This window comes from Gekko japonicus, unplaced genomic scaffold (genome assembly GCF_001447785.1).
Source record: "Gekko japonicus isolate JY-2015 unplaced genomic scaffold, Gekko_japonicus_V1.1 scaffold528, whole genome shotgun sequence".
Lineage (NCBI taxonomy): Eukaryota > Metazoa > Chordata > Lepidosauria > Squamata > Gekkonidae > Gekko > Gekko japonicus.
In genome coordinates this window covers 692,435-715,985 of record NW_015170290.1, presented here as the reverse complement: position 1 = coordinate 715,985, position 23,551 = coordinate 692,435, and the positions used below count along the sequence as shown (strand labels likewise).

At 41.0% G+C, this 23,551-nt stretch overlaps 1 protein-coding gene across 1 annotated transcript in view; it reads right to left on the bottom strand.

Annotated features, from left to right (window-relative positions):
• Positions 1–23,551, bottom strand: part of LOC107116036 (protocadherin-15-like) — a 456,694-nt gene that overhangs the window by 196,920 nt on the left and 236,223 nt on the right. Inside the window, exons 13-14 of the mRNA XM_015417887.1 lie at positions 17,504–17,809; positions 15,769–15,993 (exon numbers count right to left, since the gene is read on the bottom strand). Of these exons, the coding sequence (XP_015273373.1) occupies positions 15,769–15,993; positions 17,504–17,809 (531 nt within the window). The remainder of the gene's footprint in view (positions 1–15,768; positions 15,994–17,503; positions 17,810–23,551) is intronic.

The window sequence follows — 23,551 nt, the reverse complement described above, 5'->3', positions numbered from 1 at the left end:
GGGGTTCCTGCGCATGCCCAAGGGACTGGGAGCGAATATCCATTAAAAAAGAGCTTGCTACAACACCGATCGATACAGCGAGTGCGCACTAGATCCCATAGGTGTGAAGCACAGAGACCACGTCGAAGATCAGTCATTTTTCGGGTTCGTTCCCATCCCTATCTCTTACACATAAGACCAGACATTTTTAGTAGAAGTCTCTGCAACATTTTTTTAAAAAAAGATCAGTAGAGCATAAGTAGGGGTGGATCTAGAGCTACTATTTTCCCGGGGGATGTATTCTGAGAACATTTCTCACTACAGTAATGTCTCTAGTTAAGGTTCTACTTCTAGGAGTTTTCTCAGTAAGTGCTCTTTAAGGAAGGGTCCTCATGATGGAAGGATGATAGGGAAGGATGACAGGGAAATGGCTGAGAAGCTAAATGCATTTTTTTGCCACTGTCTTCACTGTGGAAGACGGGAAGTGCTTGCCCAGAACCGATGATTTCGGGAGGGGTGTTGAAAGACCTGAGTCAGATTGAGGGGACGAGAGAGGAGGTCCTAAAACTGATAGACAACTTAAAAACTGATAAATCACCAGGCCCAGATGGCATAGATCCGAGAGTTCTGAAAGAACTCAATTGTGAACTTGTGGATCTCCTGACAAAAATATGTAATCTTTCCTTAAAATCTGCCTCCATTCCTGAGGACTGGAAGGTAGCTAATGTCACTCCCATCTTTAAAAAGGGTTCCAAAGGAGATCTGGGAAATTACAGGCCAGTCAGTCTGACGTCGATACCGGGTAAATTGGTGGAAACCATTATTAAGGAAAGAATTAGTAGGCACATAGATGAACAAAACCTATTGAGGCAGACTCAACATGGGTTCTGTAAGGGAAGATCTTGTCTCACTAACCTATTAGTGTTCTTTGAGGGGGTGAACAAACATGTGGACAAGGGGGATCCAATAGATATTATTTACCTTGACTTCCAGAAAGCTTTTGATAAAGTTCCTCATCAAAGGCTCATAAGTAAGCTCAAAAATCATGGGATAAAAGGACAAGTCCTTTTATGGATCAAAAACTGGCTAGTTCATAGAAAACAGAGAGTGAGTGTAGGTGGGCAATTTTCTCAGTGGAGGGTGGTAAGCAGTGGGGTACCGCAGGGATCAGTACTTGGTCCACTGCTTTTTAACTTGTTCATTAATGATTTGGAGATGGGAGTAAGCAGTGAAGTGGCTAAATTTGCAGATGATACAAAGTTGTTCAGGGTGGTGAAAACCAGTGAGGATTGTGAGGCACTCCAAAGGGATCTGTCAAAGATGGGCGAGTGGGCGTCAACATGGCAAATGGGGTTCAATGTGGCCAAGTGCAAGGTGATGCACATTGGAGCCAAAAATCCTAAATATAAATACACATTGATGGGGTCTGAACTGGCAGAGACTGAGCAAGAGAGAGATCTTGGAGTTGTAGTGGATAACTCACTGAAAATGTCGAGACAGTGTGTGACTGCAATAAAGAAGGCCAATGCTATGCTGGGGATTATTAGGAAGGGTATTGAAAACAGATCAGCCAATATAATAATGCCCCTATATAAATCAATGGTGAGACCTCATTTGGAATACTGTGTGCAGTTCTGGGCACCACACCTTAAAAAGGATATTATAGCTTTGGAAAAAGTGCAGAAAAGGGCAACTCGAATGATAAAAGGGTTGGAACACTTTCCCTATGAGGAAAGGTTAAAGCGCTTAGGGCTCTTTAGCTTGGAGAAAAGACGACTGAGGGGTGACATGATCGAGGTTTATAAGATTATGCATGGGAAAGAGCAGGTAAAGAAAGAGGTACTTTTCTCCCTTTCTCACAATACAAGAACTCGTGGGCACTCCATGAAACTGCAGAGCGGTCGGGTTAGAACGGATAAAAGGAAGTACTTCTTCACCCAAAGAGTGATTAACACATGGAATTCACTGCCACAGGAAGTGGTGGGTGCTACAAGCATGGACGGCTTCAAAAGGGAATTAGATAAGCATATGGAGCAGAGGTCCATCAGTGGCTATTAGCCACAAGGTATAGCTAGGGGCTCTGGGGCAAGTGATGCTCTGTCTTCTTGGTGCTTGGGGGGGGGGTCAACAGTGGGAGGGCTTCTAATGTCCTGGCCCCACTGCTGGACCTCCTGATGGCACTGGTATTTCTGGCCACTGTGTGACACAGAGTGTTGGACTGGATGGGCCTTTGGCCTGATCCAACATTGGCGTCTCTTATGTTCTTATGTTCTTAAAAAGGGAAGACATTGAGACCTTTTTTTCTTGATCCATTGACATGAACAAATATGAAGAGATGCATTATTCTATTGGGAAGAAAGCCTTATAGGGAAGTAACATTGAATAACTAGCTGGTTATTGATCTGCTGAATGAAAATGCTGCCTTGAATAAGAGCATCTCAACATTTAACCATAATGAAAACCTTGCTTATGAGTATCAGATGATAATATTTGAAGATTTTTTTTAAAAAAATGTGCTGAGCTACTGGATGCTGCTATTGGTTGAAAAGAGATGGCATGTAGGTATGCAAGCCAGGGTTATATATGTACCCTCTCTTTTCTGCCCCAGTGGGGACCCCAAGCAACTAATGTCATTCTCCTCTCCTCCATTTTTATCCTCACTACAACCTTGAGAGGGAGGTTTCTATGGCACAGTGGGGATTTGAACCTGGATCTCCCAGATTCAAGCCTAACACTTTATCCACTATATTATACTGACCTGAGGGGAAACTACTGACCCTTCCCTAATGTATTGAATACTCTTGGTAAGGGCTGAGGGTATCCAAAATCTCCAAGTGCCTTTTGCTTGTTCCAGGGGGCATTTGATTGAGATTCGAAGTGTTTTAATGAAAATCTACATTTTTGTGATGGTGTTGTGGAGAAATGGCTTTGCTCCTAGATACTTTAAAAGTATTTTATGTTTCTTATATTTTATCTTATATTGTATACCACCTTTTTGTACCAGATCTGTTTCCTCAAACTCAGGTTTTCCCATAAAATGTATGTATTTTTCAGCATAAGTTGTGCATGAATAAATCAGTATGTTAGTCTGTATATTTAATGTACGTATTAAAATATGCATTGTATGTATGAATTGCATCATGATCTTATACCCTAACAGTCAAACATGACCTTCAAGGGAGGACTCATCGGGACCAGGACCAGCAGCAACCACTGGCAGGCCTGGCTGTTTGCTATTTATTTAATTTATTTATTTCATTGGATTTCTTGAGTGCCCTTCTCCACTTACGTGGGGACTCAGAAAAGTTTACAACAAGATAATTCAATATAAATTATAAATCCAATTTAAACCACAAACCTACAATATTAAACAATGAACATACATACTATTCAACAGCAAGAAAGAGTTACTTTTCTCCCTTTCCCACAATACAAGAACTCGTGGGCACTCCATGAAATTGCTGAGCGGTCGGGTTAGAACTGATAAAAGGAAGTATTTCTTCACCCAGAGTGATTAACACATGGAATTCACTGCCACAGGAAGTGGTGGTGGCTACAAGCATGAACGGCTTCAAAAAGGAATTAGATAACCATATGGAGCAGAGGTCCATCAGTGGCTATTAGCCACAAGGTATAGATAGGGGCTCTGGGGCAAGTGATGCTCTGTCTTCTTGGTGCTTGGGGGGGGGGTCAACAGTGGGAGGGCTTCTAATGTCCTGGCCCCACTGGTGGACCTCCTGATGGCACTGGTATTTCTGGCCACTGGTCCAACATTGGCGTCTCTTATGTTCTTATGTCTATTATTTGGAAAGTTATCCAGAATTTCTCACAATAGTATTGCATAAGAATTTGTGATTTAAAAGCCATATTTCATACTTTTATACTTTCCCTTGCACATTTTCAAAATATGAGAGAGAAACATAGGTCTGGTTACTGCTGCAAGGAGGAAATAATGTGGCAGTGATTTGCACAAGAGCATACTTTTAACATCCCATGTTCACTTGGATGGGGGAATATACAGACCAAATCATAATGACAGTAATGGCCTGGACTGTTAAATAATTTCATTCCATTGCCCTTGTAACACTCTTATTAGGGTTGGATCCAGACCAGATTGGTAATTTCCATGAATTTTCCCCTTCCCATTGCAGGCTCCCTCATGTTGTTCCTTGGGGTCCCCTATAACCCAGGAGTAGCATTTCATGGAGATTACTGGGCTGCAGTGGGAATGCAGGAGGCAGGAAAGTTCTGCTTTCATGATGGAAAATTATTCTGGGTCCAACCCGTAACTCTGTTTTCTGTGAAACTGTGTGGGTGTAACACTAGAATGAATGAACCTATAACAAGATCTTTTTAGGATAATGATCCTCAGTTACTTCTACAGCTACTGATTAAATTAATTATTACTTATTTGCATGATCTGAAGCAAGGGTATTCAGCAGCAAGGACTTCAGAGGGTTTGAAAGAAGTAATTGTACTTAAAGCAATCAAATTCAACTGAGTAGGATTCACTAATATAGTGCAAAATTAACACTGCCACAAGCACTGGTATTTGCTGCATAAAGTAACAAGCCCCTACTAAGATAGACTGGAATAATTCTACAGCAGCTCTAGTAAAATATATACAATTTTTTTTGGTAACCTCAGCTCAATTTTTAATTCGTTTTAAAGTGGTGATTGATGATTAAAAGAACTATATAATTTCATGAAATATTATCAACCCTTACTCACTGTCATTCTCCCCTCCTTCACAACTGTTTGCAATGATATTTCATGGCTGGTGTCCAAAATTATTCCCTCTTTTGTGCCTGTAGCCTAAGGAACTCCCCATCCCATCTGTTCAGGTGGTGGAGGAGGGAGGTGTTCACTTTCATCTTCCAGTAACACTTTCGTTCCTACTACAAAAGAATGCTTTCTAGGTGATTTCCGTATATTATACAATTAATTCCAGATTGGTCTGGGACTGAGGCTATTAAAGAAAACCTAAGAACAGTTATACCCTTCTAAAACCATGGACTCTACGGTATTCAGAAGGGTGTAACTTTGCTTCATATAGCATTATATATCCAACAATGCAACATGTACATTTAGGAAACAAAATCCAAGTTACTAACTCAATATTGCCAGGGAAGCTACACTTTGCTCCACAAAAGTCCTTGCTTTCTCACAAAAACTTTCCAGGAATGGCACCCCCACACACACTCCATTCTGGCCATTTTTCTGATCGATAGTCTGAAATACTGTTATTTTCTCCATTTAAACTAAACAGACCTTAAACTAATTGCAGTCATGTTGTTAACATGGTACGATGGCCTCTTTTTCATATTTAATGTCCTGCAAGCCCTAAAGAAGCTAATTATTTAAATTAAGGAATAATGTTCATAGTCAAGTGTACTAGGCAATAAAAGGCTTATGCAGACAATTAAACACCAAAGTGAAGTTGAGGAGCCTGAAAACTACTAACGCTTCTTACAACAAGTCCCGTCCTGTGTTCTGGTACTCTCCCCCCTCAAAGGAAAACAGAAGAAAGAAAGAAAAAAATCAGTCAGCACTGTCATTAAAAGTGTGTGTTGAGCACATGTATTATAGAGCCCATGAAAGAGAATGAATGAACAAAGTGGGAATAGTGCCTACTCAGACTAGCAGTATTTTATTGCCAGCTTGAACTATATACTTTATATTCCCGTTTCTAGGCAATAAATTGGAGAGAAGTGAGATCAATGTAAATGGGGGGTCATAAACATATGTGGGAAGACTTGGATAATGGGATAGTTTGGGTACAAGAAAAGGACTGATTCTCAATGCCATAAGCGCAATGTCATAAGCACCAGAGTGAATCTTTATGAGAGATGAGGAGGAGGAAAGATCAAATTGGGGGGGGGGAGAAGAAAAGAAAACTAGAATGAGGATTTCTGTACAACTGAAAGATTAGGCTGGCAGTTTAACAAAAAAGGAAGTCTGAGGAAGCATATTATTGATTTTTTTTTAAAGTTCCTAATAGAGGAGGAAAAGCTGAGTCCATGAGGCCAATTTAATTCCACACAAAATGTTTAGCCAGGGATGCATACACCTCAGAGAGTCACAATAGCTCTGGTTGGCAGACACGAACAGTGCAATCTTAAACAGAGTTACAGCCTCATTGACTTCAATGGTCTTAGAAGGGTATAACTCTGCCTAGGAGTCAACTGTAAATCCAGGTCCCTATACCTATCAGTGTCATTTGGGTATCTGGCGCAGCTATCAGCACATAGCCCCAACTGATGGACTGGGCTGGAGAAGTGTATTTATAGCACCCTATCTATGTATGCAGTTCTATCTGCATGTGCATGGAGTGCGCATGGAAGCCTGCTTGCATGAGCATACTGCCCTATAGAGAGCTATCAGGGCTAGCACTTGCAGCTCATTGGTGTACCATTTGGGATAAAGGTCAGAAGGTTTCTTGGGACATGATATGTTTTTAGGCATCAGGGCAATTGGACCCATTCAAATTTTTGCCCATTGATTTTGCCCACTGGCTCCCCCTGTCTTGGAAAAGGCTGTAGGGGTTTGTAGGTCAAGTTTGCATTTTGTACCACCACCAGCACTCTTGACTCTCCCTGCTCTTGACCCTTGGTTCATAATAGGGTTGCCAGGTCCCTCAACTGAGCGGGTGGGGGGTGCTGTTACCATGAAGCAAGGAAGAAGAAGCAGGAAATAAACATGACATGCCTGCATCACTTATGTGTGGTGTAGGCATGTCGGGGTTGACACTCTAGTTTGTGGGCAAAACTCTATGGTAGTTGTTGTTGTTCAGTCGCACAGTCGAGTCCGACTCTTTGCGACCCCATGGACCAGCTCCCTCCAGGCCTTCCGGTCTTCCACCATCCTCTGAAGTTTGCTCAACTTCATGTTCGTTGCATCGATGACACTGTCTAACCATCTCATCCTTTGCCGTCCCCGTCTTCTTTGACCTTCAATCTTTCCCAGCATCAGGGTCTTCTCCAGTGAGTGCTCCCTTCTCATTGGGTGGCCAAAGTATTTGAGCTTCAGTTTCATTATCTGGCCTTCCAGGGAACAGTCAGGGTTGATTACTTTTAGGATTGACTGATTTGATCTTCTTGCAGTCCAAGGGACTCTCAAGAGTCTTCTCCAGCACCATAGTTCAAAAGAATCTATTCTTCGGCGCTCGGCCTTCCTTATAGTCCAGCTCTCGCAGCCATACATGACTACTGGGAATACCATTGCTTTGACCATGCGGACTTTTGTTGGCAGGGTGATGTCTCTACTTTTTATCATGCTGTTTAGGTTCGCCATCGCTTTCCTCCCAAGGAGCAGGCGTCTTTTAATTTCATGGCTGCAGTCACAGTCTGCGGTGATCTGGGATCCCAGGAACGTGAAGTCTGTCACTACTTCCACAGCTTCCCCTTCTATTTGCCAAGGAGTGATGGGGCCGGATGCCATGATCTTAGTTTTTTTGATGTTGAGCTTCAAGCCCACTTTTGCGCTCTCCTCTTTTACTCTGAGCAAGAGGCTCTTTAGATCCTTTTCACTTTCAGCCATTAGAGTGGTATCATCTGCATATCTGAGGTTGTTGATCTTTTCCCCAGCAATCTTAATTCCCGCTTGTGATTCATCCAGGCCAGCATTTCGCATGATGTACTCTGCATATATATTAAATAAGCAAGGTGACAGTATACATCCTTGTCGTACTCCTTTTCCTATGCTGAACCAATCAGTTGTTCCGTATCCGGTTCTAACTGTCGCTTCTTGGCCCTTATACAGGTTTCTCAAGAGACATGTGAGGTGGTCTGGTACTCCCATCTCTTTAAGGACCTGCCATAGTTTGTTGTGATCCACACAGTCAAAGGCTTTAGCATAGTCAATGAAGCAGAAGTAGATATTTTTCTGGTACTCTCTTGCTTTCTCCATAATCCAGCGAATGTTGGCAATATGATCTCTCGTTCCTCTACCTCTTCGAAACCCAGCTTGTACTTCTGGTAGTTCTCTATCCACGTACTGTTGAAGCCTAGCTTGTAGGATCTTGAGCATGACCTTGCTAGCGTGTGATATGAGTGCAATTGTGCGATAGTTTGAACATTCCTTGGCATTGCCCTTCTTTGGGATTGGAATGTATACTGATCTTTTCCAATCCTGTGGCCACTGTTGCGTTTTCCAAATTTGCTGGCAAATGGAGTGCAGAACTTTAACAGCATCATCTTCTAAGACTTTGAATAGCTCAGCTGGAATACCATCACCTCCACTAGCTTTGTTGTTAGTAATGCTTTCTAAGGCCCATTTAACTTCACATTCCAGGATGTCTGGCTCAAGGTCAGTGATTATACCGTCGTGTTTGTCAAGGACATTGAGGTCTTTCTTGTATAGTTCTTCTGTGTATTCTTGCCATCTTTTCCTAATCTCTTCTGCTTCTGTTAGGTCCCTACCGTTTTTGTCCTTTATCATGGCCAGCTTTGCATGGAACGCTCCCTTGATTTCTCCAATTTTCTTGAAGAGATCTCTAGTCCTTCCCATTCTATTGTTTTCTTCTATTACTTTGCACTGTTCATTCAGGAAGGCCTCCTTATCTCTCCTTGCTGTTCTCTGGAAATCTGCGTTCAGTTGGGTAAATCTTTCCTTTTCGCCTTTGCCTTTCGCTTTCCTTCTTTCCTCTGCTATTTGTAAAGCCTCATCAGAAAGCCACTTTGCTTTCTTACATTTCTTTTTCTTTGGGATGGTGGTGATTGCTGCCTCCTGTACGATGTCACGAACCTCTGTCCATAGTTCTTCAGGCACTCTATCTATCAAATCCAGACCCTTGAATCTATTCTTCACCTCTACTGTATATTCATCAGGGATGCGATCTAGGTCAAACCTGAATGGCCTCGTGGTTTTCCCAATTTTCTTCAGTTTAAGTCTGAATTTTGCAATGAGTAGCTCATGATCTGAACCACAGTCAGCTCCAGGTCTTGTTTTTACTGACTGGATAGAGCTTCTCCATCTTTGACTGCAAATTATATAGTCAATCTGATTTCGGTGTTGCCCATCTGGTGATGTCCATGTGTAGAGTCGCCTCTTAGGTTGTTGGAAAAGGGTGTTCGCTATGACCAGTGTGTTCTCTTGACAAAACTCTGTTAACCTTTGCCCTGCTTCATTTTGCTTTCCAAGGCCAAACTTGTCTGTTATTCCGGTTACCTTTTGACTTCCTACTTTAGCATTCCAGTCCCCTATGATGATGAGGACATCATTTTTTGGTGTTAGTTCTAGGAGGTGTTGTAGGTCTTCATAGAACCGGTCCACTTCAGCCTCTTCTGCATCAGTGGTTGGGGCATAGACTTGGATTACTGTGATGTTGAATGGTGTGCCTTGGAATCGGACCGAGATCATTCTGTCATTTTTGAGATTGTATCCCAATACTGATTTTTGTACTCTCTTGTTGACTATAAAGGCCACACCATTTTTTCTACGAGATTCTTGGCCACAGTAGTAGATATAATGGTCTTCTGAGTTAAATTCGCCCATTCCTGTCCACTTTAGTTCACTGATTCCTAAGATATCGATGTTCAGTCTTGCCATTTCATTTTTGACCACGTCAAGCTTGCCTTGATTCATAGATCTTACATTCCAGGTTCCTATGTAGTATTGTTCTTTGCAGCATCGGACTTTCCTTTCACCATCAGACACCTCCACAACTGAGCGTCCTTTCGGCTTTGGCCCAGCCGCTTCACTCTTTCTGGAATTACTTGTACTTGCCCTCTGCTCTTCCTCAGTAGCATATTGGACACCTTCCGACCTGAGGGGCTCATCTTCCGGCGTCATATCTTTTAGCCTTTTGATACCGTCCATGGGGTTTTCTTGGCAAACATACTGGAGTGGGTTGCCATTACCTTCTCCAGGTGGATCACGCTTGGTCTGAGTTCTCTGCTGTGGCCTGTCCGTCTTGGGTGGCCCTTCACGGCATAGCCCACAGCTTCACTGAACTACACAAGCCCCCTCGCCACGACAAGGCAGTGATCCATGAGGGGGCTCTATGGTAGAATTCGGTTCAAAACATCGAGTTTTGCATAAAAACCAGAGTGACCCCCCCTGACATCACCAACTTGCCTATGTCACTTTCAAGTGATGTAGGCACATTGCATTTACTTTTAATTTCTTGCCTGTTTTGAAGGGGTAATTTCCCCTAGTTTCTGATAGCCTTGAACTGGGGGAAAAGCCTCCAAACTGGGGGATCCCCTGCCTCCAACTGGGGTCTGGCAACCCTAGCTCATAACCTTCATTGACTGTCCTAGTGAATTTTAGACCAGGCCATGATGTTTTAGTGTAGGGTTTGTGTGTGTATCTGTGTGTGTTTTAATTCCTCGATAAAAATAAGGAGTGGAACACAACACAGACAAAAATGCTCGAATAAGAAAACATGGAATGTGGAAAAATTCACAAACCCTAAATAACTGTGGTTACCATGGGCTTTCTTCTCCTGTGCTCTGGCAGTGATTTACTCGGTCACTAGCTGTAAGATACAGCATCCATTTTTCATACAGTTTTGTGCACTGTTAGTCTTGATTCAGTAGAGGTGACTGGACTAGATTACCATGAAGATGTCTTCTAGCCTGACTACTCTATGATCTAATTCATTATGCATTTGAATTGTGGTGTCCAAGATTCCAAAGCAATTTCCAAGTAGTCTGCAATACCCAGGAAATCTATTTTAGCTTCTTCAGCGAAACAAACAGATAAAAGGAAGTACTTCTTCACCCAAAGAGTGATTAACACTTGGAATTCACTGCCACAGGAAGTGGTGGCGGCTACAAGCATGGACGGCTTCAAAAGGGAATTAGATAAGCATATGGAGCAGAGGTCCATCTTGCTCTGTCATCTTGGTGCTTGGGGGGGGGTCAACAGTGGGATGGCTTCTAATGTCCTGGCCCCACTGGTGGACCTCCTGATGGCACTGGTATTTCTGGCCACTCTGTGATACAGAGTGTTGGACTGGATGGGCCTTTGGCCTGATCCAACATTGGCATCTCTTATGTTCTTATGTTCTTAAACAGTTTATAGATGCATAATTTTATCACAGTACTGTTTTTCACCATGTAATATGTTAGGTGGGGAAAAAACCTGGGATATCAATTAATACAAAGCCTTTGCTGTAATATGGATATGATTTTCTATTGGCAAAATATCATCACTGTTAGACACAGTTTAACCTCCCTAAGGCAGAGTAACATTCATTTGTGGCAAAAACCTTCAGTGAATGCTAATGGATCCCTGTAGATTCATTACATTATATTAGGATGATTACATTAACCCTGATGTAAGGGAAATAGAATCTGGCTACCTATGCAGGGATGTAATAGTATTTTATTGGAAGAATCCTAGCTGGGGGGAATCTAACTGAGCTGGAACGAATATAATACTGCTATTAATTTTTTAGGAATTTAACTCTGTATCATTAGAAGTGACTGTAGCTTTGAAACATGGTAAAAATACATTTACTGGATTTCAATCAATAAAATGAATTAATACACAGGAGGGATTGTGGGGAAATTATATACTTCACTGTATTCAGTTACAACATAAATTAGGAACAGAATAATTTTATGAAGAAGAAACTTCTGATTCCAGTAGCTTTGAACGTGTATGAAGATGTATGTGTGATTTTTTAATGCATATTTTTCTGTATTGGAGGAGGAATCAGGTAACTAGTTCAACAACAACACCCCAAGCTTAGAAACCCCTACTTTGACTCACAATATTTAGTGTCATCAAAGATGTCACAACTGCCAAATGGAGGCTACTTATGAGTACTTAATGCAACTACTGAAACCATGTGGTGACTGGTGATCTGTGGTGCATAGTGGCATGGATTTGTCAATGCACTCCACCTTGGATTTACAATGGCATGAAGAAAAGAAACCCAATAGTGATGCTGTCAGCATTTGATTAGTACTTTGTCAGTTACATTGCAACAACCAAAGATGGCATCCATGTGGCAGCCTTTGTGGACACACCGGGTCTCAGTTCAAGGTGGTAATAACAGTTTGACTTCTAAGTGCAGTGTAGTTGTTAGAGTGTCCGACTAGGTTCTGGGAAAACCAAGTTCAACTCCCCACTCTACTATGGAAGGTCACTGGGTGACTTTGGGCCAGTCTCTCTCTCAGCCTAACCTCCTTTACAAGGTTGTTGTTGTGAGGATCAAATGGGAAAAGGGAGAGTGATGTTGTAAGCCACTTTGGTTCCCCATTGGGGAAAATTTGGGGTTATAAATATTTAAATAAATAAAACATTCATTTTAAAGATGCCCTATTAATAGAGCTGAAGGTGCAGCTCCATTAGTGAAAACACACTGAAAAGCATCATTCTTTTGATGCACTAGGCAGAAATTCATTAGGTATATATTAACAAGTGAATAAGAAACCTCTACCTGTAGAATTTCTGCCTGGACATACAGTATACTACAGTTGGTGCTGTAGTGTGGAGTACTGTGCCTAAGGCAGAAATCTATTGTGTGTATGTAGTAAGTGGGAAAGCTGCACCTGTTAAATTTCTGACTGAAAATATCCCCCATGCTCTATTTCAGCCTGAAAGACAAGGGAAACATTTGGGCATGCAGAGCATATTGTCAGAGTTGTACAGGGCATGGGAGTTAAGCAGCTTTTTACTCTCCCTCTCAAAAACAACGCACTTTAAAACACCGAAAAACCAAGCCTGGTGCAGTGAGAGCAGCAGCCAGGGCTGCCACTGATGTGTCTTGGACATGAATAAAATCCCAGGTGATGTTGTCAGTGGAGATACGTTTTTAGCAAAATAGTGGCAGCTACCATATATGCCCCTAGAAATTTCATTCTGAAAGTCCCTCTATTGTCTGACAATTGTCCAAAAATAAATCTCCTGTCAGTAAAGGAATACGTGTTCTTTTAAGTGGGAAATTTCTTCTCTCCAGTGACATATTTTTCACAGAAAATTGTTGATGGCTGTGTCTGGGTGCCTTCATTTCTTTGGCCCAATCCAGGGAATCACACCTCAGAGAGTAGAGTACGGAACCACTACATATTACAGGTCACATCAGAAATTGACCAGATGATGATGACAGACATCAGTATTATCATCCTGAATGGCAGTGGTGATAAGTGCTGATTGATGTGAAATACAGAAATGTCCAAAACAAAAAGAATGGGTAGACAGGTGATTGCTCTTGCGTGGTTAAAGCATAACAAATAGAAATGTCCGGGTTAGTGAGTGTGCTGTAACTGCCAAATGCAGTCTGCTTTAAATTGCTCTTTGTGGCAGCTCTTACTGCAGGGAGAGCATTTTAATAGTGAGTTGCCATGATAAGGAGTCTCCACGCAGTAACAGCTGCCACATGAAGAAACGTACAAAGCATCCTGGGGCTTGTTCATTATAATCTTTACATGTGTCCCTTAATAAGAGACAGTACTGTGTGAAGGATAATCAGTAGCAATGGTAGAAAAGGAACTCACTAAACAGTGTTGAGCTGCTTGGGGGACTACAGCAGACCTCTGCGTGACAGCCCCAACAAACAACCCTATTTAAAAAAAATGTTAAAAATTGAGAAGACTTTGGGTTGGATCTCACTGATCTATTCTGTCAGCAGCGGGAATTTCCTCTGTCACAAGGAGTTTTTCCCTAATACAGGAAGCTCTTTAGTAGCAAAGATTCTCTTGTGTTGGGGAAGGCTCCTTAGATTAAAGGAAAGCACCACTGCTGGTAGAATGAATCCACAGGATCAAACCTTTTGTCTTCGTTCTTTGGTTCTAACTTTTTTTTTTTGCCATCAATTCTCAGATTACTTATGGTGACCCACCCTGTGGGGTTTCCGAGGCAAGAGACTAACAGCAGCGGTTTGCCATTGCTTGCCTCTGTACTGTGACCCTGGACTTCCCTGGTGGTCTCCCATTCAAACAGTAACCAGAGCTGACCCTGCTTAGTTTTCAAGTTCTGACAAGATTGGGCTATCCAGGTAAGTGTGACTCTAACACTACCTTTAAAAAAAATGGTTTTAACACTAAAAATCTATAGAAGAAAAAAACCTAATTTCGCTAAAATCAGAGTTCTGACAAGATTGGGCTATCCAGGTAAGGGTGATTCTAACACTACCTTTTAAAAATAATGGTTTTAACACTAAAAATCTGTGCAATTTATATAAAAGAAAACAATGCATATTGGTTAAGATTCATCCTGATATTTATTATTGTTTTTTTAAAAAAGGTAAATATTGATCATTTCTGAATGAACTTGTTTTGCATTGGCCACCTTCCTGAAACGTTATTTATGGATTTGGGGAGGAAGTCAGCCAGGTTGTTGAGGTGGCTCACAAAAAAATGATAAAGTATAGTAAAACTAATAAAAACAGTAACCAAGCAACATGAATGAAAAGCTCAACTGAGCAACATCATCACCAGTAGTCATGCTTCTTGCTTACAGATCTACTAACCCACCCAGTCACCTCTCTTCTCCTCAGGCATCCAATTCTTAAATTAATCCATCCTCAGGACAGGGCCTATGCAGGGAGGGCAGGGTACAGCTTTTATTTAATACAGATGGACTAAATTTACATGGGTAAAGATTTTTACAGAGGAATATGCACATTTGCCAAAGGAAAAAAGTTCAGTCAAATCCTTAAGCAAGTTGTTAAAAAGAGTAAATATAATAAAATTATTAAGCCTGTTTTGTGTTGGCTTGTCTCTTTAAGCCTGGCACTAGGAGTATGTTTGAGAGCAATTCCACACATTAGAAATGTAGGGGATTCTTTAAAAAAAAATGAAATGTGGTCAGGCAAACAGGTATTTTCTAACCAAAAATGAAAACAATGCTGTGTGAGCAGAAGATGGCTTCAGAGGTACAGGTTTGGGAAACAGGAGAAACATGGCTTTAAAAAAGGTATTTCTTGACAAGGGGCCTGAAGTAACTTATCAAAAGAAGGAAGGCAAATCATGTAATATTCTGTTGCTGCCACTTCCTTTTAATATTTAAAAGGTACACCAGCCGATCAAGACTCCATAAAGTCTTAATCTGACACCCTAAGAAAGTAGGATAGAAAACACTGGCTTGGAGAAAGCCATTTTCAGATCCCATTATGTAGAGGTAAACTTTGATCACCAAATGATCATTCAATAATAAGTTGCAGCCACTTACAGCTCCACTCACACAGCACATCTACATGAGACGTGCTTTTCCAAACTCAATTGTCACATCACACTTCACTTTGTAGCCTATACTTGTAAAGCAAGAGGTATCCACTGTTCAAAATGGCCATGGCCCTTGAAGGCATACAGAATAATGCAAGTACATTGCACAATAAACGACATATGCAATAACATCTATACAGCAAAAGCATTTCTTTGATGAAGCTAAAGCTTCAAAAAAGCAAAAATTGAAATTCCATTGTAATGTGCACAAACAGTTGATTCAAAAGTGAGGCTGAAAAACAATGGGTTTATGTAAACTTAAACTGAAATACAGATGCTGCCACTTCGGCAAACAATTCAGTTGAGCATTTATTTCAAAGGATTTTAAAAGATTCACCAATCTAATTTTGTTACACGCAAATCTACGTGCCAAGACATAACTGTGTAATTATGTACATTTGCAAAGCAATTATATTTGCTAGCACTGTACATTCAAAATAAGAAGTCTGCAAATTTATGCAAATACAGAATGAACGAAAGGTTGAAAAATGGGGAAATAACAACAATTCTCATGGGATTCTCTGTCTTTTCTAAAACACACTTGGACCTCTTTTTTATGGCATTACGTAGCAGATTAATGCAGAAGCTGAGGAAAAATAACGACTCTTACCCGTATTCTCACTGTCACTGTAGCAAGACCTGGAGGCATTGTTCCACCGATATCAAAGGCCTCCACTAAAAATGTGAAAGTTGCATCTGTGTCAGCAAATGATTCAAAATCCAAGGGCTTTAAAAGTGAGAGTTCCCCAGTAAACTTGTTCAAGGAAAAAAACTTTCGTGCTTCTTGGGTTCTTATTCCATAAGTAATATTTGACCCAAGGTCAACATCTTTAGCCTAGAAGTAATTAAGAACAGAGGCTGGCTTATGCATTTTATAAGGCAAAAATATTGCATACTCCAAATTATTATTTTTCTTACTTATCGGAATAATATTTTTCAAACTGGAGGTTAACAAGATGGTCATGAGCTATGAAACATAACACTAATACACTCTATTCCCTTCAATGAGCGGCAAAGTGTGGAAACAATCAGCCTTACACAAAGACAGCACCAAGTACATGAAGAGTATCACTAGGGCCACTACAGCCTTTCTTCCTCCATCCTTCTGGGTACGTACTAAGCTAACAGGCTTCTTGTTCACCTACTTACCATCCCGCCCAGTCATCTCTCTTGACCCAGGGACCCAATTCTTAAATATCTCCTATATGAGGACACGGTCCATGCATGGGGGGGAATGATACACTATATCAGGGCTTGAGGTCCAGAAGGTTCAGGCAGCAAGGTCATTACTAGTATGTGGCTTATTTATGGCATTCCATAAATAAAATGGTCTCAGGACTCATAAGTCTTTATGGATAGGATGGGACTGATGGCACAGAGCTCAGAGAAAGTATGCTTTGCTCCTGCCTGGGGAGGTAGGAAGGCAAACTTTCCTGGGAGTAAGCACTATCAAAGTGACTTGGGCCCTGGTCACATGGAGCATTTGCCCCGCTGAAGGCATGGGAGTCCTGCGGAGTATCGGGGCACGATCCCACAGGTACATCTGGGAGGCGTAGCACTCCCGTGGTGAACCCATGGCAAGCCGCCGAAGCCGTGCAGTAAAAAAACTAGCACACCGCATGTACTAGCAAACGCTTTGCCACGGGCCGTCTATGGAAGCCTCCCAGTGTGATCGCACCGTCGCACGGCTTCCTCCCCCATCGTCATCTTTGCTGTGGGGAAGCCGCCGGCGTGTCTGATCGCATAATAGCGCGTAATAGTGCATCAGAATGCCACAGCACAAATAGCCCCGCTTCCCCCCCCCCCCGTGTTTTCCGGCACGTCTGGCCGGGGCCTTGAGTACTGGGCACAGACCTGCTTAGGATTTCTCTGTAAGGAGACTTCGTAACACACTAACAGTGCAAACCTAACCCTTCTAAGTCCACAGAAGTTAATAGTCGTAGAAGGGTGTATCTCTGCTTAGGATTGTACTGCAAACCACTGTATGAATATTGTAAGAAAGAAGGTGGATTTCATTAGGTTCAAACAGATGTTAAGATTAACAAGGAATAATAATTTAGCAAATTAATTTTAAAATGCAATGTAAAAAACTGTAGTGGTGGCGCAAGATTTTTTAGTATTAATCAATTTTCAAATATTGATGAACCTTTTTTAATTATTATGAACACTGCCCAAATTTATTTCTGCTTTATATAGGCTACAACTAATATAACTTTTAGGAATGCACATCCAGGAGTTTTAATGTATTCTTCCAGAATAAGTAATGGTAATTTTTGTTTTAATTGATTGTCAACTGGAAGGATCTTTTAGCACTAAAGGTTTATGAAAGAGTCTACCTCTCTTACCTCTAAACGAAGGAAGACTGTGCCCAGGGCCAGGTTTTCAGGAATAGACACTGTATAGGAGGCATTAGTGAACACTGGGCTGTTGTCATCTATATCCAGGACTTTGATTCCTAGAGTTAATGTTGTACGACGGGCATCTACAGCTCCATCTGTTGCTTCAACAATGAGTTCGTAATAGTCCCTTTTCTCTCTGTTTAGCTTCACCGATGTATAAATACTGCCATTAGATGTGATGCGAAAAAGGTTGTTGAAGTTTGCCAAACTATAGCGTACTTGACCATTGATCCCGGCATCAGGGTCAGTAGCCTAAAAGGGAAGAAAAAAAATACAGTAATAGAAAAAAGCCTCCAGGACTCAGGGATCATCCTCAGATGCCACTCAAATTCCTGGGCAGATGCAACCTAGCAAAGAAATGCCTACTTAAGCAGCTTGGGCTGCAATCCTACATATACTTTCCTGGAGAAAAGCCCTATTGAATAACATGAGACTTATGATTAGACCATTTTAGGATTGTTCCCTTAGGGAGCGACAGCCCCCAAATGAGAATATCAATTGAGGATTAGAAAAGATAAAACAAAATAAAGGCAGAAGAACTCTGATCTGTGCCTTGAAGTTTTTTAACAATGCTCTTGTGATTTTCTTTAAACAGTTAAAAAATGGTTTTAAAGATAAATAATATAGCTTAATTGACCATGTTCAATGTAATCTTAGCATTTTAGACTAACACTGATACAAGCTTTTGTAATGATCTCATATACGTGGGTTTTTAGTGGTTTTCTTTCCTTTCTCCCATAGATATAGTTTCCCTTCCCCTTTTTTCATTGTAGTTCATAGAAAAATGCAATAAAAAATCCCCTATGGGGGGACAAAATAAAAAAAAAAGGATTGGTTCCTTGGACACTAATGCCTAAGAGGTTAAAAGTGAAGCAGCAATGATAAGTTTAGGTAGAATCCAGATCAATGTACATTAGGGACTGAAGGTGAGGGTAGCAGTTCCACCTGCACGGACAGTACTTCAGTCATAAGCCAGTAACTGCTGGTGCAGTGGTCCATGCTAGCTACTTCCTGAAGTCCATGCTCTCTCCTGACACTCTAGAACTAGCTGTAGATTTTGAAGGAGAAACTTCTCAGAAGATTGCATATCCTTTTCTTCTGCTTTACCTCCTGGCAAGCTCTTTGTTTCTGTTCCTTCAGTCACTTACTAGCATATCCTCCCGACCCACTGTCAACACCACTCCATGAGCCCTTACCTATGGACACAACAGGAGCCCTAACTGCATGGTACACAAGCAAGGCTGTAGCCATGGTGGGACCACTGGTTGCACTACCCTTCTTGAAGCATAGATTAGATCCACATAGGTATTTTTCAAGGAAACAGGCTATTTAATTTATTAGGGGCCAGCTTCAATTTAAAAGTAGGCTTTAAACACGAAACTTTTGTCATTTCTGTATTTAAAGCTAGTGGCAGATGTTGCCAACACTAGTATTCTAAGCTTAACCAACTAAACCCACCTTGCTCAGTCATTCAAGATACTCCCTGGGCTCCAGATGGTTTTTCAAAAGCATCATCATACTTAAGTGATCTTTCAAAAAGGCTATCTAACTACAATGCCTCAGTATGGGAGGATATTTAAAGGGGTAATTTAAGAGCAGAATTTGGGAACTTTTAAGCTGCTTTTTTCCTTAAAGGGGCCCAAAGCAATTTACAGAAATGCCCCAAACAAACCAGATTGAACAATATAGTTTAAACATACAAGGAGGAGGAGGAGGAGGAGGAGGAGGAGGAGGAGGAGGAAGATGATGAGATTGGATTGATACCCAGCCCTTCACTCGGAGTCAGAGCAACTTACAAACTCCTTTCCCTTCCCCTCCCCACAACAGACACCCGGTGAGGTAGGTGGGGCTGAGAGAGCTCTGATAGAAACTGCTTTTTCAAGAATACCTCTGACAGAACTATGGCTTACCCAAGGTCATCCAGCAGCTGCAAGTGGAGGAGTGGGGAATCAAACCCGGTTCTCCCAGATGAGAGTCCGCACAGTTAACTACTACACCAAACAAAACAAAGACATGCTAAGCCTTGGTCACCGAGCTGGCTGTCAGCCAAAGGGCAAGATGGAATGTGTTTCTTATAGTAGGTAAAAATATCTTCTATGTTTAACAGTGTTCTTATTAATCGTACATACTTCTTACAGTTAACAATTAATAGACACTCAAATACACACAGACACTTTTCTATGTCTGATTTTTAATCACTTCTTTGAAGGCACATCTGGAAGCTCCACTTAGTAAGGCATGTTGCCTATTTCCCTGAAGCCAAGAAAAGAGGCCACGGAATATCACCTACTAGACTGGTATTGTTTAATTTGGACTCTTTTCCTCACATTAATTAAATGAAGGCCTCATGAATTTAGGTCATGTAAGTGAAATGAAGGGCACTCTTGGGTAAGACAGCTTCATTTGTGCACATTTATAAAAGAGCCTATAAGAGATCCCACAAGATACCATAACAGTAAAGTCTCTAGTTATCAGCAGCATTGTCAGGAAGTTTCTGAAGATGTTTAATATCCAATTCTGGTGTTCAGTGTGCGGCAGTATAATGAAACCATTTATCTTCATGGAAATCAATTAAAAGTTAATTAAAATTGTTAATAAAAATCACACTCTTGTTCTCCTTGTGAACTACATCAACACAATAAACATCAATGCCTTTAGTTTTATTTCTGTCTAATAGTTAACACAACCTCACAAACAACATCTTACTGGGGATGTCTCTGTGTGTCTGCTTCTATTGCACTTCTGGATAAAAACTCTGTACCTCCTCAAGCAGAACTATAGGCAGAAAGTCATATTTTGTTAACATTTTCTACTGCTGGGTATATAACAACAAGTGTGGGGTGGGGCTGTGCAAAGTTGGCCACAACCTTGTAAGATCCAGACTGTTTCTCTCTTTCCTATATTTAAAGTTATTTAAAGTCTGGGTGTGGCTGGGTCAGGGAGAGAACTAAACAGGGCAAGAGCTCGGCCTTGATGAACTAACCTGGTGGACATCAGCCCCAGAAATGTTGTGCCTTTTTTTCTTGTTCTTTATAAGCACTGACCCAGACTCACCTGGGCACCCATTTGTGGGCCCATTGGGGTGGGACAGGAGGTGACACAGTCCCCCCTGGCCTGGCCAATCAGGCACAGCTGGCAGACCTTTTCCCTCAGAGCCACCTGCCACGGTTATTAAAGTCCCTATCATGCCGCTCAGCTACTTGGCATCATGGCTTCACCTAGCCAAACATCCAGTTGCTGTTTGTTTATATTGCTTTAATTGTCATAACTGTTTTGATGGTTTCAGCCTGGGGCCAGATCTTTTTCAGGGGAAATACGGCCTGCATACCAATTACTCCCATCTTTGGGGATTCCCTTAAGTGATTGGGAGCGGGGGTCTGCAGGGGACATGCCCAGATCAGGGCTGTCAAGACACTCTCAGTTTCTTTTTATATATATTTATTGAGTTTTACAAATGGTAAACACACACCACATTAACACAAAAACATGAACACAAAAACTAAACAAATGTATGCATAGACTACCGCTGTTTTTCTACTTACAGCAACACAACTTGCTTCTTGAAGATAGAATTAAATCGTTTCCCAGCTAAACACGTATTCCTACAACACCTTTTAAGATTTAGCTACACACTTATTTTCAAAATAATTTTATCATTTCACAACAGACATTATTGTTTTTAGGTTAAGTTCTCACCACTATTCATACGATAACTATACATATTTATCCCTTTTCATTACTCTTCATTTCCTGCATCCATAAGTTTCCTGCATCTTTATTTTCCAATTCATTTATCAATATTTCCTTATAACCAAGATTCTATACTCACTTTTCCCAAAATAAGTTACATCTACCAAAATAAACATTTCCAACCCCTTCTTAATTTTCATTATACTTCCATAACAACTACCGTATTTTTCGGACCATAAGACGCACCTGACCATAAGACGCACCTAGTTTTTAGAGGAGGAAAACAGGGAAAAAAATATTCTGAACCCTGGGGCCTACAAGGAAAAAAATCAGAGTCTCCCATCAAAGCTTCCAAATGTTTCAAGGGCTGTGTTAGAGAGAAGCCCAGACCCCCCCAGCACTGTGCTTCAGAATAGACCAGCTGCTTCCTATGAACCCCTGGGGCAAAAGAGGTAGCATGAATCCCAACATCTAGACCCACAAGCAAACAGTGATTTCCTGCCCCTAGTTCCAAAGGAGAGAAATTCGCAGCTTTCCAGGAAGAAGGCACAAGTCATTCAATGCACTCAAAAGATAGAGAAGTTTGCTTTTAGGCTGTTCAAAGAGCAGCAAACAAATCTCCGGAGACAAGGCAGAGAGCCACAGATCCTCAGCACCCCCCCACACACCCATCTGTTAAAAAGGAGCTTGAACTTACATTTTAAACGACACGTTCTCAGGTCCATTAAGCACATAAAAAACGAAAGTAAACCAAGCTCCAAGAGGACCCAACCAAATCACACAGAAAATAAGGGAAGAGCAGACTGTTCCATTGGGAGGGGGGGAGAAGGCTGAACGGGGCTGTTCAGCCTTCTTCCCCCCCCCTCCCAATGGAACAGTCTGCTCTTCCCTTAATTTCTGTGTGATTTGGTTGGGTCCTCTTGGAGCTTGGTTTACTTTCGTTTTTTATGTGCTTAATGGACCTGAGAACGTGCTGTTTAAAATGTAAGTTCAAGCCTTCCCATGGGCTCCGTGGGCTTGGGGTCACTTCCCCCCCCACTTTTTTTTTTGGGGGGGGAAGTGCGTCTTATGGTCCGAAAAATACGGTATATCATTCTTTATATAATATGGAAAAATGAAAACTTATAAATAACTTAGAACCCATCATAAATAAAAATCCTTTTCTATCACCTTTTTAATTTTAATCTACACTTCCTATTCAAATTCTTTCTATCCATTTTTATTCAAGTTTTCAAAACTTTTAAAGCTATATTACCTTATCTTACTTATTATTACTATATCTCAGAAGACAAAAGGCAAGAAGCATTTTTTTTGGTTAATTATAAATCAACAATGACATTTCACCCTTCATATAAATTGATTCTTTCCCAAAAAGACAATACTTTGTTTTTCCAAGTTTTCACTACATACAGGAGCATAGTACAATACCTTACTAGTTGTTTCAGCTTAATTAAATATCTCGGGGGGGGGGAGGAAACTTTCTTCCCTATTAATTTATTTCAACCATTACTTGGCCCTAATTAATCCTCTTTCATTGCTATTGCTACTTATTTCAACATTCTATACAACACTTGCTTTTATAATTCTCACTTATACAGAATCAATTTATAAACAAAAAGAAAAAATAAGAGTAAAAGGAAGTGAAAAAGGTAAAAAAAGAAAAGAAAAAGAAGAGAAGGGAAAAGAAAAAATCTCTTAGTGAGTAATCATCACTATCACATTAAAGCAGGAACTATGATTTCATTTTTCCAATTAAACAAGAATCAGCAAAAATAGCATTCCATCTTTTATATATCTTAGCTTTTTCCCTGTGAATTTGTAACCTTTTTTTAGCCTCAATGAGTCCACATGTCTTCTCTCTTTGTGTGTGCACAACTTTACTTCTAGGCTCCCTTCTCTATATGTCAGCTTCTCTGTGTCCCATATCTTATCTTCAGTCTTGGGTTTCCAAGCATATCATTTTGTTCTCTTTTTTCCCCATTTTCTTCCTTCTCTACAGAAACTTATTTGCAGTCTCTTTTTCTTTAACTCTGTCTTTACATAGGACTTTCTCATTTTTTTCTTTTCCACATCTATAACTGGTGCAGGCTGGAGATCATCAAGTGACTCCTTGAACTGGCAAGCCTGTTGTTCTATATCACTCTGTGTATCCTGTACTAATTCCTCATCATTTTCCATAACTGATTGTACACTCTGCGATTTTTCAAGTATATTGGCACAACCTGCCTCAAGACCTTTTCATATTCCCTCTCTCAGCAACTTCAAAAACTGTTCCACGGTTAAATCTCCCACTTGCATATTATC